The sequence below is a fragment of the Choloepus didactylus genome, chromosome 2 (genome assembly GCF_015220235.1).
Source record: "Choloepus didactylus isolate mChoDid1 chromosome 2, mChoDid1.pri, whole genome shotgun sequence".
In the NCBI taxonomy this organism is placed as follows: domain Eukaryota; kingdom Metazoa; phylum Chordata; class Mammalia; order Pilosa; family Megalonychidae; genus Choloepus; species Choloepus didactylus.
The window spans coordinates 57,749,079-57,768,282 of NC_051308.1; the positions used below are offsets into that span (position 1 = coordinate 57,749,079).

Sequence of the window (19,204 nt, forward strand, 5' to 3'; positions counted from 1 at the left end):
CCCATTCCTTCCTCCCCCATTGTTCATTTACTTTTTTAAATAAGATTTAGTCACACACCATACAATCATCCAAAATATACAGTCAATTGATCACATTACCATCATACAGTTGTTCATTGATAACCCCGATCTATTTTTTTAACACTTTTCTTGTACCAGAAAAAGTGATAAGAATTAAAAAAAAATAGTGGAAAAAGAACACCCAAATCTTACCCCCACCCCTCCTGCTCTATATTTCCTTTAGTTTTTGCCCCCATTTTTCTACTCATCCATCCATACACTGGATAAAAGGAGTGCGATCGACAAGGGCTTCCAAGTCGCCCTCTTACCCCTTGTAAGCTACACTGTCATACAATCGTCTTCAAGAATGAAGGCCACTGGGTTGAGGTTTGATAGTTTCAGGTATTCTAGCTATTCCAATACATTAAAACCTAAAAATTGTTATCTGTGTAGTGCGTAAGAATGCCCACCAGAGTGACCTCTCTGCTCCATTTGAATTCTCTCAGCCACTGAAGCTTTATTTCGTTTCATTTTGCGTCCCCCTTTTGGTCAAGAAGATGTTCTCAATCCCACAATGCTTGGTCCACATTCATCCCCGGGAGTCATATCCTGCATTGCCAGGGAGATTTACACCCCTGGGAGTTAGGTCCCACATAGGGCGGAGGGCAGTGAGATCACTTGCCGGGGTGGCTAGTTAGAGAGAGAGGGCCACATCTGAGCAACAAAAAGGGATTCAAGGGGAGACGCTTAGGCACAATTATAAGCAGGCCTAGCTTCTCCTTTGCAGTAACAGGCTTCTTAAAGGCAAGTCCTGTGATAGAGGGTTCAGCACATCAACCCACCAGTCCTCAATGTTTGTCTCACTCATTTTTGAAAGACAGCCTCTCCAGGTATAAAATTCTTGGTTGACAATTGTTTTCTCTCAGCACTTTAAATATTTTGTCCCACTGCCTCCTTGCTTCCATGGTTTGTGATGATAAATCAACACAATCTAATTGGGATTCCCTCACACATAACATGTTGCTTCTCTCTTGCAGCTTTCAGAACTCTGTCCTTGTCCTTGAAATTCAACAGTTTGAATGTTCCTATGTGTCTGGACCTGGTTCTTTTCAAGTTAATCCTGTTTGACATTTGTTAGTTTCTTGAATGGGCGTAGCCATGTCTTTCCTTAAATTGGGGGATTTTTTGCATTATTTCTTTGAATGTTCCTTCTGCCTCTTTCTCTCTTTCTTCTCCTTCTGGGACTCTCATAATGCATATATTGGTATGCTTGATGATGTCCCACAGGACCGTTAGACTCTGTTTGCTTTTTTTTAAGTCTTCATTTTATTGAGATATATTCACATACCACACAGTCATAGAAAACAAATAGTACATTCGATTGTTCACAGTACCATTACATAGTTGTACATTCATCACCTAAATCAATCCCTGACACCTTCATTAGCACACACACAAAAATAACAAGGATAATAATTAAAGTGAAAAAGAGCAATTGAAGTACAAAAGAACACTGGGTGCCTTTGTCTGTTTGTTTGTTTGTTTCCTTCCCCTATTTTTCTACTCGTCCATCCATAAACTAGACAAAGGGGAGTGTGGTCCTCATGGCTTTCCCAATCCCATTGTCACCCCTCATAAGCTACATTTTTATACAATTGTCTTCGAGATTCATGGTTCTGGGTTGTAGTTTGATAGTTTCAGGTATCCACCACCAGCTACCCCAATTCTTTAGAACCTAAAAAGGGTTGTCTAAATTGTGCATAAGAGTGCCCACTAGAGTGACCTCTCGGCTCCTTTTGGAATCTCTCTGCCACTGAAGCTTATTTCATTTCCTTTCACATCCCCCTTTTGGTCAAGAAGATGTTCTCCATCCCACGATGCCAGGTCTACATTCCTCCCCGGGAGTCATATTCCACATTGCCAGGGAGATTCACTTCCCTGGGTGTCTGATCCCATATAGGGGGGAGTGTTTGCTTTTTAAAAATTTTTTCTTTCTGCTTCTCAGTCTGAATCATTTCATTTGTCTTGTCTTTGAGTTTGCTGATTCTTTCTTCTGCCAGTTCCAATATGTTGTTGAAACCCTCTGGGAATTTTTTCATTTCTGTTACTGTGGTCTTCAACTCCAGTATTTCTGTTGGTTCCTTTTAAAATTTTCTATCACTTTGTTGAGAGTCTCACGTTGTTCATTCATCATTTTCCTGATATCCTTTTGTTCTTTCTCTGTTTTCCTTTATCTCCTTGAGCATATTGAAGATCATTTTTTTAAAGTATTTATCTGAATATGTCTAAAGTCTAGTCTTTTTTGTTGATGGTTTCCAGATTTTTTTATTATTCCTTTGGATGTACCATCATTCCTGTTTCTTTGTATTTCTTGTAGACTTTTTTTGCACACTGTACATTTTAATATTCTAAAGGGTTAACTCTGGGATTTAGTCCCTGAACTGTTTCTTTCTTAAGTTTGTATTTAGCTAGTGATATAGCTTCCTGGAGTGCCTGGAGCTAACAAACAAAGCAATACAAAAAACATTTTTGGCAGTCTTTAAATCTTTGGCTTGTGATTTTTCCTGGCCCTAGGAATTTCCCCATTTACAGTAATTCAAATGCCTCCTCTCCTTCCTATGAAAAAGTCTTTCTCCCCATCCCAGATGCTCTGTTTTATGACTTAAAGCAGGTAGTCCTTTGCTTTGACTTCATTGTTTCTTATACTGTTTTAGCTCCATCTGCCTTCACGCATTTCTGGGAAGGTAAGCCAGAGCCGAGTTTCAGGGTTCAGTCTCTTAGGCTGCCACCTAGTACAATGGCATAGACATACAGGCACTATAGTAGGCCACATAGGGGTTACTCTGTTCCCTGCATTGGAGGGTGAGGGACCCACAATGGCAGCAAAGGCTGGCTCCACACCACATTGGGGAGGGGCTGGGAGAGGGGCCAGCAAGGATGCCTGAACTTCTACCATTTTTTAAAGCTACATTTTCTTTATTCAGCACACCCAGTTTCTGCATCCCTTTAACTGTTTTCTGGAGTTCTGAAGAAGGTGGCTCTGCTAATTTTTGCTAGTTGTTCAAAGAGTCTGTTGGGGAGCAGTACTCTAGAGCAGCTTAAGCCACCATCTTGGTTTCCTTCCTTATATGTTTTTTTCAATTCTGGAATGAAAAAAGGAGGGAAAGGCAGGCCCATATAGTAGAAAATACAGGGAGTTTTGCAGTGACATGTGTTATTTAGGAGCATAAACTCTAGAGCCAGACTGCATGGATACAGATCCCAGTTTACCACTTACTAGGTTTATGTACTCGGGCAGGACAACTAACCTCTCCGTGCTTCAGTTGCCTCATCTGTAAAATGAGGATAATAATAGCACCTTCCTCTAATGTTGTTATGAGGATTAAATGAAGTAATTTCTATAAAAGGCTTAGAACAGTTCTTAGCACATAATAAGTGCTATATATGTTAACTGTTATTTTAGCAAACAGATGTAGATTGAAATCCCAGCCCCATTTTTGAACCAGGGTATCAATATATCTGAGTTATGCTTCTGCTTCCAAAATGAGGCCATTTAGGTCTTATCTTACTGGGTTGTTGAGGGGATTAAATGAGATGACATATATATATATATGAAGGCTACATTGTAGCTGGCACATAGTAAGTACTCAGATGTTATTTTTCCTTCCCATTTTGTATCCTCCCTGCTTCACTATCCCAAGAGCCTAGATGAAATGTGTAAAAGCATTTTGTAGTTTATAAATTACTCTGTATATATGGGATGGGATTTTGTTTTTACTGTTTCCTATTCTTTCTCTTATCTGACTGGGGAATCATACATGCTAAGTTGTTGATTGAAAATTAAGCTGTTTACTGATAGATTTCAGTGAAATAGTAATTTATTCCCTTCATTTTTTAATGGCATAAGTACCATAAGTTCAGTGAAGAAAATGTGGAAATACAAATAAGCAAAAAATAAATAAAAATCACCATAATCCCACCAACCAAAGATATCTGTATTTTTTTTAAAGGGACATCTTAGAGAAAGTATAGTAGACAGCATTATTCTATTAGTTCCTGCAGGATGACAAAATGTGATCCCTGACTCATACTATATACAGAGCCTAAATTGGAAAACTATGAAAATATTAGAAGAAATTATAAGGAAATATTTGCATAACTTCTGAGTGGGAGCGTTTTTAACTAAGAAAAATCTAGAAATCTTCAAGGTTAGTTGACTGCGTCATTTTTTTTTAATGATGGCAAAAGATATAAACAAAGTCAAATGGGCTGTGAGAAAATATATTCAATGTATATGACTAGGGTTAATATTTCTAATATAAAATGAACACATATAAATCAATAAGAAAAAAACAACCCAGTACCAGACTGGCAAGATAGATACACAGATAGGAGATTGGCAAAAGAGATGTACAGGTAAGCACAATAATAGGAAATGTAAGTAACCTCTGCGCATCTCTATTCATAGATGTTGCTAAAACAGCTACCAGGATAATAACTCTTCTGCATATAGCATAAGGAAATTAAATCTTGGTTTCAATAGTAATGTAAAATAGCATGCCTGGTAGTCAGTAAAGTGTGTGTTTAGTTCTTAACATTACCCACTCTTCTCTCACAGAATAGATAATGGAAATTGCTATTCCTAATTTGTAGCTATTCCCTTTTCTGAGCTAAATAAAGATAAATGCAAATACAGCCCTTGACCCAGTTATTTGCAGTCCTGCTTTCTATCTGCCTGGTCCCCTAATAGCACACACATTCCTCTCCCCCTCAAAGAAGTAATGACCATGGCACTGCCAGGATGCCTCAATTTTATTAATGTACTTTTTGACACTGTTCTTGTCAGATATTTTAGGACACGCTTTCCTCATCATAAGTACCCCTCATTAGCAAAGAAGAAAAAGGCTTTCTTTAAGATCATTCTGGCTGACCCTTTCACTAGCTCTTAATTTTATACTTTAATCAGATTGTTAGAGTAATGGTCCCCAACCTAGGTCCAAAGATTTCAAACCCTTAGGAGTTCTCAAAGGTAGTAATATTTAACCGGTCTCTGAGAGAAACACTTTCTAGGCACAAAAGCAATGGAAGAGGCTCTGTCCCAATCAAGATGGTGGAGTGAGAATCTTCAGGGTTCTGTCCCCTAACAGAAGCTTGGAACAACCAAGAAGAATTGGCAGAAACATGTTTCTCAAAGCTTCAAACAACAGTTAAGGATTGCAGTAGGCAGGGTGAGCCATCAATTCAAGAAAAATGCCACGTAAAACCATTAGGATTTCGGGTACACTAGATGATGCCCCTCCGCCCCCCATCCCTGCCTTTCCCACCACCACCATCACTCACATGGATTTCTGATCCTGGATCCAGAGGGACACAGTAACATTTGACACTTACTGGGAGCATGTAAGTCTGGCCTAGTCTGTCTGTTAGTGGCCTGAGGGACTCTCCATCCCAGAACTTGCCCTGCATGTAAAAGGCAGTTCACAAGTGTTCTCTTACAAATTCTGTAAGACAGACACATTGTGTTGTCTAAGGCAAGGGATTTCTGGCTGTGGGGCATAAAATTCAGTGCCCAGGACAATAAGGGAATTGTTTTGTAGGGAAACGGGGGCATTTATATCTTTGTAAATGAGAGAATTCCTAGGGCCACACACATATGTCCAAGGGAAAGACATGCTCAGGAAAAGACCAGGGAGGCCCCCTACATTTTGGCTTGGAGTTATTCTTCAGACTCGTTGTATGGATAAGCTCTGAAGAAGAGCACTCCCACAGGTCAATTTAGAAAAACCGGAAATGTGTCTTCTTTTTTGCCTTTTCTTTTCTTTTTTTTTTTTTTGTTAGCTCGTGTCATTCAAGAAAAGCTTGACATCGGTCATAACAGTAGCTGGATGCAAGCTTAAGAGCAGACTCCTCAAGAGTCTAAATTCCAGCCATAACACATGAAAAAATATCAAATGTCCAGGTTTCAACAAAAGATACAAAACATACAAAGAACACGGAAGGAATAGCCCCAGGCAAAGGGAGATGAAAACATTAGAAACCATCAATGAGGAGGATTGATCTGAACATTCCAGAACAAACTTTTAAAAAATTGTCCTAAATATGCTCAAAGAGCTAAGGAAAGCAAAGGCAAAGAACTAAAGGAAATCAGGAAAGAGATTATCAATAGAGAGATAGAAATTATTAAAAGAAACCAGGATGGAGCTAAAGACCACAGTAACATAAATTAAAAATTCCCTAGAGGGTTCAGGCAGCAGATTGGAGCTGGGCAAAAGAATCAGTGAGTTTAAAGATAAGACAATTGAAACCATCCAGTCTAAGGAGCAGAAAGAAGAAAGAATGAAGAATAGTGAACAGAGCTTGAGGAACCTTTGAGACACACATGAAGCATACCAGTTGTGTGGGTTTGGATATATTATGCCCCCCAAAAGCCATATTCTTAAATGCAATCTTGTGAGGGCAGACATTAATCTTTTGATTGAGTGTTTGGCAGGAGATGTGACTCAATCACTGTGGGCTAGGACCTTTGATTAAATTATATCCATGGAGATATGGACCCCGCCCATTCAGGGTAGGTCTTAATTAAATCACTGGATTCCTGTAAGGGAGGGACATTTTGGAGAGGAGCTAACAGAGACATTTTGGAGGAGGCTGTTGAAAGCTGATACTTGGCGATGCGGACAGAAGGAAGGTTGGAGATGCTAAGCTAAGAGATGCTAGGCCAGAGTTTGCTCCGGGGAAGTAAGAGAGGACCCCCCAGACAGTTAGATGCACAGGAGCTGAAGAGGTAAGAGAGATAAGCCCAGAGACATTTTGGAGAATTCCATTTTGAAGCCCAACCCAGGAACAGCATATGCCAGCCACGTGCCTCCCCAGCTGACAGAGGTGTTCTGGATGCCTTTGTCCATTCTTTAGTGAAGGGATCTCTTGTTAATGCCCTTAGTTTGGACACTTTTTATGGCCTTAGGACTATAAATTTGTTAAACCAGATAAACCCCCTTGATAAAAGCCAATCCATTCTGGTATTTTGCATTACAGCATCATTAGCAAACCAGTATACCAGTATATTGCATTTTGGGAGTCCCAGAAGTAGAAGAAAAGAGAAGGGGCTGAAAGAATATTCAAAGAAATAATGGCTACTAAAATTTCCCAAATTTAATGAAAGACATAAAACATTCACATCCAAGATGTTCAAAGAACTCCAAATAGGATAATTCCAAATAAACCCTCCCCACACTGTGTTGTAATCAAACTGGATTGTTTGGATACCAAAGATAAAGAGAGATTCTGAAAGCTGCTAGACAGAAGCAGCGTACAATGGAATCTCAGTAAGATTAAGTTCCGATTTCTCATTGGAAACCGTGGAGGCAAGAAGGCAGTGGGAAGACATATTTAAAGCACTGAAAGCAAAAACTGCTAACCAAGAATTCTGTATTTGGCAAATCTATCTTTCAAAAATGAGGGAGGGATTAAGATACTTCTAGATAAACAAAAGCTGAGTCTTTGCCACCACTAGACCCCAGCCCTGTAAGAAATGCTGAAGGGAGTTCCGCATGTGGAAAGGAAAGGACACTGGACAATTGACTGAAGCCACATGAAGAAATAAAGATCTCCAGTAAAAATAAACAAATAAACATACCAGTACTATTGTATTTTTGATTTGTAACTATACTTTTTACTTCCTACAGGATCATGAAAGCAAATGGCATAAAATGTAGTGATAAATCATTGGTTTAGGGCTCATGATGTATAAATGTGTAATTTATGACAAGCGCTGCATAAAGATGGGGGGACCGAGGGGTATAGGAATATAGTTTATGTATGCTATTGAAGTTAAGTTGGTATCAAAACAAATAAGATTTTTATAGATTTAGGATGTTAAATTTAAACCTCATGATAACCACAAAGAAAATATCAGAGAACAGGCAAACTCAGATAAAAAGTAGAGTACAGGTTAGCAGGGTTAGGGGGCAGAGGCAATGGAGAATTAATACAAAATGAATGTAGGGTTTCTGTTTGGGGTGAAGGGAAAGTTCCAGTAATGGATGGGGGTGAGAGTTCTATACCATTGAGAATGTGATTAACCCCACTGAATGGTATATTTGGGAGCAGTTGGGATGGGAAGATTATGTTATATATGTATTTTAAGAATTAAAAGAAAAAGAAAGAGAAACTAAAGAGATAGTGACAGTTAAATACAATATATGATGCTGAGTGGAATCTAAGAATGGAGGAGAAAAGGCTCTTATTGGGGCATAAGAAAAAATTGGAATATAGGATGTAAGCTTTATATCAATGTTAAATTTCTTGTACTTGATAACTGCATTTAAAGTGATTAGGTATGTGAATACCCTTGTTTTTAGGAAATGTACATATTCAAGGAGTTGATTGTGTACGACCTGCTCCCAAATGTTCAGAAAGATAGGTAGGTAGGTAGGTAGGTAGGTAGGTAGGTAGGTAGGTAGATAGGTAGGTAGGTAGGTAGAAAGAAAGGGAGGGATGGAGGGAGGGAGGGAGGGAGGAAGAGAGGAAGGAAGGAAGGGAGATATGGCAAAGATGGCAAAATGTTAAAGTTGGTGGATCTGGATAACTGGAGGTTGGTATGTAGGAGTTCTCTTTTGGGGTTTGTGTTATTTTTTGCAAACTGCCCCTGTAAATTTGAAATTATCTCAAAAAAGTTGTGAAACAAACAAATAAAAAACGTGAAATGAGTCACCAAGGAAAAGTTTCTACCTTAATTTAAACTCCTACCTCAAATAAACATGTACAAAATCTTAAGGCAAATTAGAAAATAGATTTGCTTACGAGCACAGCAAAGGGTTAAAATCATTTTTATATAGAGTTTGTGCTGGTTTGGTTCACTGATTACTGAAGGGAACTCAAGAGCTGACGCAGAAGCTTGCTGAAGATGCAGACAGAAGGACGACTTTGAAGATGCTAAGCTAAGAAATGAAGCCCAAAGTTTGCCCCAAAGAAGCTAAGAGAAGACCCGCAGATGCTTAGAGAGAAACACCCTGGAAGAAAGAAACAAGAATCCACAGGAGTTGAGAGAGAGGAGCCAAGACAGACATCCAGAGACATTTTGGAGAAAGCCATTTTTGAAACACCATCAGGAGCAAAGGACGAGCAGACGCCCACCACGTGCCTTCCCAGAGCTGACAGAAGTTGTTCCAGACGCCATCAGCTGGCCATTCTTTAGTGAAGGTATCCTCTTGTTGATGCCTTAGCTTGTGGACTCCCTCTATGGCCTTAGAACTTTAATGTGACCTAATAAATCCCCCTTTATAAAAGCCAATCCATTTCTGGTATTTTTGCATAATGGCAAACATTAGCAGACCAGAACAGATCTCATAAAAATGCATGCAATGTGTGGACCGTGTTGAATGTGAAACCTTATGGCTCACACTCCCCTTTACCCAGTGTATGGACAAATGAGTAGAAAAAAGGAAACAAAAGTAAATGAACAATATGGAGGAGGGGGATTTTTTTTACTTTTTATTTTATTGCATTTTATTGTTTGGAGTGATGAAAATGTTCAAAAATTGATTATGGTGATGAATGCACAACTATATGATGATACTGTGAACAATGTTTTGCACTTTGGATGCTTATATGGTATGTGAATAATTTCAGTTAAAAAAAATTTTTTAAGTAAATGGGAGGAAGAGGGTTTGGGATGTTTTTTGAGTGTTCTCTTTTTCTTTTATTTTTATTCCTATTTTCATTTTTATTTTTGGGAGTAATGAAAATGTTCAAAAAATTGATTGTGGTGTCAAATTGCACAACGGTATGATGAAACTGTGAACAGTTGTTGAACAATTAGATGATTGTATGATATGTGAATATATTTCAATAAAATTACATTTAAAAAATGCATGAGAGAAACACTGAAGACTGAAACATACAATTCACAAAAGGGGAAATCAAACGGGCTATAACTATAAGAAGTGGTTCTTTCTAGTAATAAAACCATAATTAAAACAATAAATGCATTTTTACCTACCAGATTTTCAAAGATTAAAAAAAAAAAAAACCCAGTGCTTCAGAGAATAGAATTGTCACCTTTAATACAGTATTGGTGGGAGTATAAATTGGTGTAACCTCAGAAAATAATCTTATGATACATATCAAGGGACTTTTTAAAAGTTCATGTTTTTTCACTGCAGCATGTTCCTCCCATTTCTTTAAGAAAGTAACCAGGTAAAGTTTCATATTCAGGATGTTTATCACAGGATTATATGTGATTGTTTGTAAACCCAAAGTTATGAACCACTGAAATGCCTAAGAATATTATAATCATGTATTAAAATATTTTGTTAATGCCTTGGTGAAATGAGATAATAAGCAGCAGGATACAATACAATACAATAATCACAAGAAAGATACTCTGAAATTTCTTTTTAAAGATAGTATATGGGGATGGTGATATATACTAGTCTTGTTATTTCCCTAAATTTTCTAAAAGAAAATCCTTTTTGTGCTAGAAAAAGCTGCACAGGCTAAACAAAGACATCAGATTGACTAAATTTATATCCATTCAGTATGAAAACATTGGTGCTCTCATACTTATTAACAGCTCTATTGACAGTTATATATAACTCCATCAGTAATGGGGAAATTAATCAAACTCATTTGGATACACAGCCTTTCAAAACACAGGTTCTGTCGGGAAAATAAATGAGATCATTCAAGAAAAAAAGTTTGGGAACCAATAGTCTAGACCCCCAGCCACTTAAAAACATAAAATCCTCAAGAGACTCATACCATCACCTCCGTCCATATTCCTTCGTGGACATACTAATTGCCAGAACATTTGCCGACAAACTTTTATCCAACAGGGAGTATAGCACTACGAAACCCAGTTCTCTGGGTTTTGTAGCATGATCTAAAAATTTCCTATCCACTTCTATACCCCTATCCTTTAAAAGCTGCCTAAATGGAATCATATTATCAAGAAAGGTTTTCCCTCACCCTGGTGTATTTTCTGGGAATTAAGTAAAGCAACAAAATTACAACTGAAATCAACAGAAAACTTTAAAATGTGCAAGTATAGAAAATAATTCAGTTGCAGAGTATTTTCATTCTCTTATCCATAGTAATAACATCCACTGGCATCATATTCACTATAAGAGGAAATGTACTTGGATAGAAGGATCTCTCTTACCATGTCTGTTCAAGTCAGAGGGAGAGTACAGGTGGGTAAAAAAGGAGTAAATAGGTAGGGGAATAGTGCTGTGAAGGAAGAAACAAGTCACAGCCCTGACCTCTCCCAGCTTGAAGGAATTTTATGCACACAAGAAATTAGTATAATATGAAAAGACTCTTCGGTTAAATGCTTTCCTTTTCTAGAAGGAGCTGACTGCTGAGACTTATTCCTGGCTCACCTTGGAAAAGGGTCCATTTACTCTATTTGGCAAGTATAGGAGCTAGATGCCCTCTTAAAAGATGAGGCCAAACTTCACCATTTATGTGTGGGTATATGTGTTATTAAGAAAATTTTCAAGTATGTGTAAAACCAGAATAGTGTAATGATCTTCCATATTCCCATCATCCAGTTTCAACAATTATCAACACATGGCCTAACTTGTTTGATCTATTTTGAAGCAAATCGCTGACAGATTCTAATTTTGTCCATACTGTATATACTTCAGTATGTAGCTCTAAAAGAGAAGGAACCTTTTTTAACATATCCAACATACCATTATCCATCTTTTTAAAGAAACTATAATTCCTTATTATCATCAGGTATCAGGTACATGTTCACTTTTCCCCAATTTTCCCATAATTCTTTTGTTGTGTTTTAATAGTTAAGTTGTTCAAATCAAGATCCAGACAAGGTCTACACATTACATGAAGTTCCTATCTCTCTAAGTCTTTAAATCCCTGGATTTCCCCTTCTGCTTTGGCTTTTTCCTTGTCTTTTATCTGTTGAAGAAAACAAGTTGTTTGACCTATAGAATTTCCCACATTTTGGATTTTGCTGATTGTTCCCCAAGGTATCATTTATTGTTTCCTATATCCCCTGAATTTCCTGTAAACTTTTGGTTAGATGAGGGGCTTAATAAGATTGAGGTTAAATGGTGGTGGTAGTATATTACTTACTGTATCACATCAGGAAACACATAATGTCTGATTACCAATCCATTATAAAGTAGAATATCAGCTTTTCGCTTAATGATTTTAGCAGTGATAATTGTCAGATCTGTTACTTCATTAGGGGATTTGTGTTTCCTAGAAGCTTCAAGGTGCTACATTTGCTCTTACAAGTCCAGGTTACACATAAGATTGCCTTATTTTCCTAAATGCTCTCCTGTAAATTGAATTGTCCAAAGTGCTCCAGCCAACCATTCTCTTAATGAGTTTTAGTAGAGCAGTTGCACAAGAGATTTCCTCATAGGAAATTTGCTCTTTGGAAAGAGAAAAGATAGGGAATGTTTTATCAGAGTAAGATCTTGAGGGGAAAAGGAGGATATAAAGACTGTCCAAATAGCTTCTTTGGGAAAATTGTGGAGAAAAACTTTCTCTTTTAAGGCCTAGTCTGTGGTCACTTGGAAGTTTTGATGAATTGGCAAGGAATGTGGTCATGTAGTTGGCTAAATTGGAAAAGTAAAAGCTCATGGAGAAGAGAGGATTTTTTAAATCTGTCACTTGCTTCCTAAAGTCTCAACTCTCAACTCTGGAGACAAGGTTAAAAGAATGTTATGTCCCCATTGCAAAAACATTCCCAACTTTGTGTTTTTCAGAGAAGGGCAGAAAATTCTGTTAGTCTCCCACCTCAATTATTAGGTCAGTCAGAGTCATCTAGAGAGGTTGAAATGGTATGGTGGTATGTCGACTTTGCCTTCTGGGGCTTTCATGTCCAGAAATTTAAATTTTCACACATTCATGTTCTCAAGAACTAGAGTGTCAAGAAGAAATAATCTCATAAAGTAGCCTTATGATATACCTCTTATTTAAGGTTGCTTCTCTGGGCCACATAAAATAAGATATCCTAGAGCTGTTTTTACTTATATTTCTTTATGAGGGGTTACTCAGCTGGAAATGATGCAGTAACCGATCTTTTTCTCCCTTTGTCCGCAGGAGCCAATGAAGTGCTTCTGGTAGTTGGGGGCTTTGGAAGTCAGCAGTCCCCCATTGACGTGGTAGAGAAGTATGACCCCAAAACTCAGGAGTGGAGCTTTTTGCCAGTAAGTAATGGTGGAACCAGTTGCAGGCAGACAGCTTAATGTCATCACACCCTGTATCAAGGTCATAGTTAATCTGCCTAACATAGAAAGCCTGGTAACAGCACAGTGTTCCTTACAACCACGCTTTGCACTCAGTAGGTACTCAATAAACAGACTTGACTTCACATTTTGAATGGCTCTGTGTCAAATTAAACTCAGCTGGCTACCACTATTTTGGCACCTTCCCAGGCTGGTTTGTATAACTCCCAGCAGTTTCATTGTCATGCTGGTTAAATTGATCTCGGTGTTAAATTGTGTTAAATGAACTACTGTTCAATTGAACTCAGAAGTTTGTAACTGTCTCCCTTAGTATGCCTCTATTTCAGTGCTGAATAAACAATAATAATACTTCTGAGAAAAACAGGGAAATCTTTTGATCAATCCTCTGGCTTTTGAGACTTAGAATTGGTCCTTTGATTAGAAGTGCGGAAAACTATTCTTATTATGGAAGGGTATGAGTCTCTTAGCCCAGTGCCATATGGAATGGAAAGAGACAGATAATTGGTAATGGAAAGACATTAAATCCTCTGGAAGCCTTGGAAAGAGGCAAAGGTGCAGAAGGCTGCACCACAAACAAGCAAGAGCATATTCATTAGTAGGCAGATAGCTGAAGGCTACTGAGTGAACCACTGCCTGAAAGAGGGTCATGGGACAGGTGAAGAATCAGAGGGGTCAGGATTTATAAAACAGAAAGGATAGCAAAGGTTAGGTTGGCCCAAGGCTTGTCTGACTTAAATGCTCGTACCTCTTCTCTCTAAAACCACAGAGCATCACTCGAAAGAGACGCATGTAGCGGTCAGTGCCCTACATGACCGGATCTACGTAATTGGTGGGTATGATGGCCGTCTCCGCTCAGTTTCAGTGGAATGTCTAGGATATGCGGCAGATGAGGATGGGGTCTGGTATCTGTGGCCCCTATGAATGCCGAAGAGGCCTTGGGAGCTACCACCTAGGAGGTAGGCTTGGTGTCCAGGGCATTATTCCATTTGCTTTGGGGATCAGGTTCACCCTCTCCTGTGTCTGGCAAGAGCACAAAATTGGTGAGAATGACTCATATGGTCAAATATTACTTTTTGCTTTCAGAAATACAGAGTTCCAAAGCTGTTCAATTTCGTTGATATCTACATTCACTAAAGTTGGGAAATAAGTTCCATGTGATGGGGGGGAACTGGCACTGGCTGGTTTTACAAACTCGTCAGTCTTCAAATGATTTGAGAAGTCTTTCTTATCCCATTTTTTTAGATGTCTTGACTGTGTGCTGTCTTCCTTATCTACAAAACTTATGACGGCCACAAAAAAAAAACTTTATTTTTGCTCCCAGACATTTGAAGACCTGAGAGGAATTTGTAGGGAAGAGAGTTATAGAAATCTCTCATTTCTGATAGTCTGGATTTGTTCATCTGGACAGATATGATCTATGTATCTGGAGGCTTTGATGGAAGCAGGCGTCATACCAGTATGGAACGATATGATCCAAACATTGACCATGGAGCATGCTGGGGATAGCAGACAGCCCGGGAAGGGCTGGACTTGTGGTGGCCAGTGGAGTGATCTACTGTCTTGGTATTCAGCGGGATCGGATTGGGAGGGAGAAAACTATGGGTAGCAGACCCGATGGGGATCCCTTCTTACCAGAATTAAGTCCTAAACTTCCTTCAGTGAAACCCTGGTCTAGGCCAGTATGTTTTCCATTAAACTGGGATTATCTTTTTATAAGAGAAAATGGGTACTGTCAGATTTCCCCTAAGTTATTGGAACTCGGAGAGAACTGAAGTCAAAAGTGTTATTGGAAGATTAGAGAAAGCACTCCTGAGAACAGGGACTTACCATCCTTTCTGTCTTTCAGGAGGATATGATGGCTTAAATATTTTAAATCAGTTGAGAAGTATGACACATACAGGACACTGGACTAATGTTACACCAAGGCACCAAGCGCTCTGGTAAGACCGTCAGATCTGGGAGGGAGGAATAGACAGTGCGGTCAGATTTTTACGTATGCAATAGTAGTGAGTCACAGGACGAGGGTATCAATAAATCCAAGTTATATTTCCTGCTTCACTTTAGACTTAAAGTGTAAGCCAGATTCCATTCTCCCTGTCACTATTGTTGTGAACTATGAACTTTCAACTAGATTAAAATTTGAGGACAAAAGCCTTATTCATTTTTAATCCCATTCCCTCCCTATTCTATTAATCTCTAGTACAATTTAGTGCATGTAGTACTTATTAAATAAATGTTGATAAAGTCTTTAATAGATTGTTATGGGAACAAAGAGGTAGTATTTACCTTCACAGGACACTTTGAGAAACTTTTAGATACAGTAGCCAGAATATATGGAAAGAGAAAACATTGTGATATCAAGCTTACTTTCTGTGGGTAAAATTTGCATCACAACCATAGGCACAACTCCTCCTTTCCTGCCTTCACTTCTGTGCCTACTTTTTTTTTTTACTCCCTTCTTTTTCTACAATTGAGGGGGTTGGTTTCCAAATCAATAAAGGTAAAGAAGAGAACCATTTCAGTTTTCTTTTCCATTCAAGTCCTAGCCAAAGGGCTTTACATAAGTGCTTAATGGGCTGGACTAGATATCCTAGGTCTTCTGGCCCAGTCTGCATTCTTCTACACCCTAGAATTCATAGGCATCAGTGACATGTTTTGTTTATGGATAAGTTTTATTATCCTAGGCTTAGCATTTATTTTTTTTATACTCTCTTTTTCCCCAGGGCAGGAGGCCCTCTGATGACCCATATTTATTTGTGGTGGGAGGATTTGATGGTACAGCCCACACTTTCTTCTGTTGAAGCATATAAACATTCGCACAGATTCCGGACAACTGTCACTAGTATGACCACCCACGATGCTATGTAGGGGCACGTGCTTCGGGGGAGACTCTAGCAATTGCAGGGAGTTAGACACTAAGCAAGAGTCATCGTGCACTCAAGGCAAGAGTCTATGTGATCCGATTCTTCATTTTGGATGGAGACAAGATTTGAGAAGGGTGGGGAAAGAACTCCCTAGGGCAACCTGATGAAGGACTTGTATGGAAAGAAATAGAAAGCTCAATTTCTTCTTTGCTCTTTCACACTCAGATATGATGGGAATTCTCTGCTGAGTAGCATTGAATGCTATGACCCTATCATCGACAGCTGGGAAGTAGTGACATCCATGGGAACCCAGCGCTGTGATGCCGGCGTGTGTGTTCTCCGAGAGAAGTGACTGCTGATAGATCGCCATCCAGGGCTAGTGACTAGTTCAAGGGACAGTTTGGGGGAGAATCAAGGATCCTTTCCAGAATGTCTATTTCTTACTGTGTGCACAGGGTGATTACAAGCACCGGTGCAATGTTGATTGTACTTTTTTGAGACATTCTCCTGCTTGCGCTGATAGTTGGCCCTTAGAAGGGTGGGCAACAGACACTCAAGGAAACAGAATGCACATTGAATGGGTGTGAGACTATGATCATCCCTCCTCAATGGGGAGCACTTTGTCCTGTCATTTCTAACTTACCATGTCCTTAGGAGTGTGTATATATATATATATATATATGGCCTCATATATTGCAGAGAACAAAGGTGAGTATGGCCTACTAAATGTGTGCAGTATTCAGCCTAGATGATTGGAAGGATAGCAACTTGAATAAGCTTGGAAAAACCCAAGTCTTTTTTCCAGGAACAAATATCTTTTCTAGTCTATAGGTAGCTAGGGACAATACACTTTCATTCTGAAGGGAAAAAGGGGAAAAGCCCTATCAGAACCTTGGAGATCATTGGCGATAAATTCATCTGACACTTGCTTACGGGGACTGGGTTGGTAAATCAGAACAGAGGGTAGAGAGAGTAAATTAAACTGAACTCCTTGGAATGTGAGTGAACCTAGAAACCACTGAAGTATAACCTGGAAGGTTGAGAAGGTGGTGCATCTTGGCACTGGAAACTGTCCAAGAGAATAACAGAGTAAACAAATGTTGGGAAGAGAGAAAATGACAAAAACGTTGGGGGTTCAGTATGCCTGGAGATAAACTGGAAGTATCTGTGATTTTACAATCGTCTTACTCCCTGCCAGTCCTCATTTGCCATGGCAAGGTTTGCCTTGAATGGCTGAGAAACTGTCTTTCTTTGTTGAATCAGATACTGCTACACTATTACACTTCCACATTATTTATTTTAGGATGGGGTGGGGTAGTAGCAGCCCAGTAGTTCAGCTACCTGATTACTGCCCCTTTCTCTTAAGGGCACACTTCTGCTAAGGAGTGGTTTTTACTGCTGTGTTTGGTACATTTGGTCCTTTTCCTCCTCCAAGTTTCCCTTACCTGTCCTTCCAGTGGATTTTATTCTTCCCAGTAGAGACCAATCAAAGACAACCAAAACTCTTTTATTAATTCCAGTACTTCTGCTATCACTGTTTTAGAGCTATCATCCAAGGTTTCTCTGTGTTATGGAGTGAAATTCTTGCTTTATGGGTATTGGGAGTGTAGGAACATGAAAATCTAAACAAGATTGCACTTTCCATTTGCTCTGAAATACCATTTTTCCCCTTTCCCTGAGTTGTATTGATGTACAGAGTTAATTTCCTTTGTATTTTTTTAAGAAAATATTAAAAATCACCTGTCTCAAATGCCTTTAGGAGAGTTTGTGGCTAACCAGCACTGCCTTTGCCAGACATTTTGTGGGAAACGAGGGTAGGGATCAAATCTCATCAACCTGTTCACTCTGTGTGCTGCCAGCTAACTCTGCTACCTTTCTCTCTCAGACCCAGGTAAGCAGAGGCTATTGTACCACCATGGCAATTCTTAACAGTAAAATATTTACCTGAACTTGCCATTTTCACTGGCCCCTCTCACATTTGAGTTACCTGAAAACCAAGGGGAAGAAAGAAGAGGCAATATTGAATTCATTAGTATCCACTTGAATTTTAGGATTTTGATCACTCCGGTCCTTTTTATGTTTGCTTCAATCTATGGTAGGTGATGTGCAGAAGGCCTGCAAAACTACAGATCCTGGTATTCCCAGAACAAAGGAAAGGGGGAGCCAAAAAAGGAAGTAATTTTCACCAAAGAAGCCTGCCAACATTTTTATCCATGTTCTTTAGCAGATAAAACTTATTAAACATATCTCAGGAAGAGATTCAGGGGAGTTTGAAGGGAAGGCAGAGAAGTGGTTACGTAAAGAACTGATGACACCTAGGTTACCTTTAGTGCTGACTTCCCTTTTGAGTTTCACACCATAATGCCTAAACATTTGATATATGACAGCCACAACTAAAAATTCTGCAGAAAAAGCAACCTGTCAAAACTCATTGCTCCCTTTGCATTCTTTTCCCAATCTTACACACTTTTACATGCTACTAGATAGCTCAGGCCCTTTATCTCTCACCTCAACTCATGGAGTGATAGCCTCCTGATATTCTTACCTGTAGTCTTTTCCTCTGTTCGAATCTAGGTCCTCCATTTTGTCATCAGTTATCTTTCTAAAGCACAGATAGGATCATTAAATACCTCACATACAGCACATTTTCAGTAACTGCTGAAAAGATATTTCTGGCCTAAAAACCCATAGGTTTCCATTGCCCATTAATTATAAAGTTCCAGTTATTTATCACAACACTAGGCCCATGGTGATCTGGGTCCAACCTACCTTTGTGATCTTACCTCCCACCACTCCCCCCTCTACCTTCAGATACAATGTGCTCCAACCACACAGGTCTACTAACCATTCCTAAATTTGTTCTCACCCTTGTTCAGATATTAATCCATTCCCTCTGTCTGAAATAGCCTTGCTTTCCTGACAAAAATCCTTGTCACCTTTTAATGCCTAATTCAAATATTCCTGGGTAAAACCTTTTCTAATTCCCTAATCCATGCTTCCATTTAATTTGTTCCTGTGACTATTGCTTTATCATGTCATTGGGTTTGGGTTTCTCTGCATGTTTAGACTGTGTTTCCAAATACAAAGTGCCTATTGTATCCTCAGGGCTTAGCATAA

At 39.0% G+C, this 19,204-nt stretch overlaps 1 protein-coding gene across 1 annotated transcript in view; it reads left to right on the plus strand.

The window, feature by feature from the left end:
* Positions 1-17,837, plus strand: part of KLHL12 (kelch like family member 12) — a 49,145-nt gene extending 31,308 nt beyond the window's left edge. The window contains 11 exon segments of the mRNA XM_037806203.1: positions 13,078-13,184; positions 13,990-14,008; positions 14,011-14,128; positions 14,130-14,179; positions 14,632-14,706; positions 14,709-14,786; positions 15,070-15,163; positions 15,952-16,009; positions 16,011-16,071; positions 16,074-16,127; positions 16,312-17,837. Coding sequence (XP_037662131.1) covers positions 13,078-13,184; positions 13,990-14,008; positions 14,011-14,128; positions 14,130-14,179; positions 14,632-14,706; positions 14,709-14,786; positions 15,070-15,163; positions 15,952-16,009; positions 16,011-16,071; positions 16,074-16,127; positions 16,312-16,439 — 842 coding nt within the window. The 3' untranslated portion in view covers positions 16,440-17,837.
* The last annotated feature ends 1,367 nt before the right edge of the window (positions 17,838-19,204 follow it).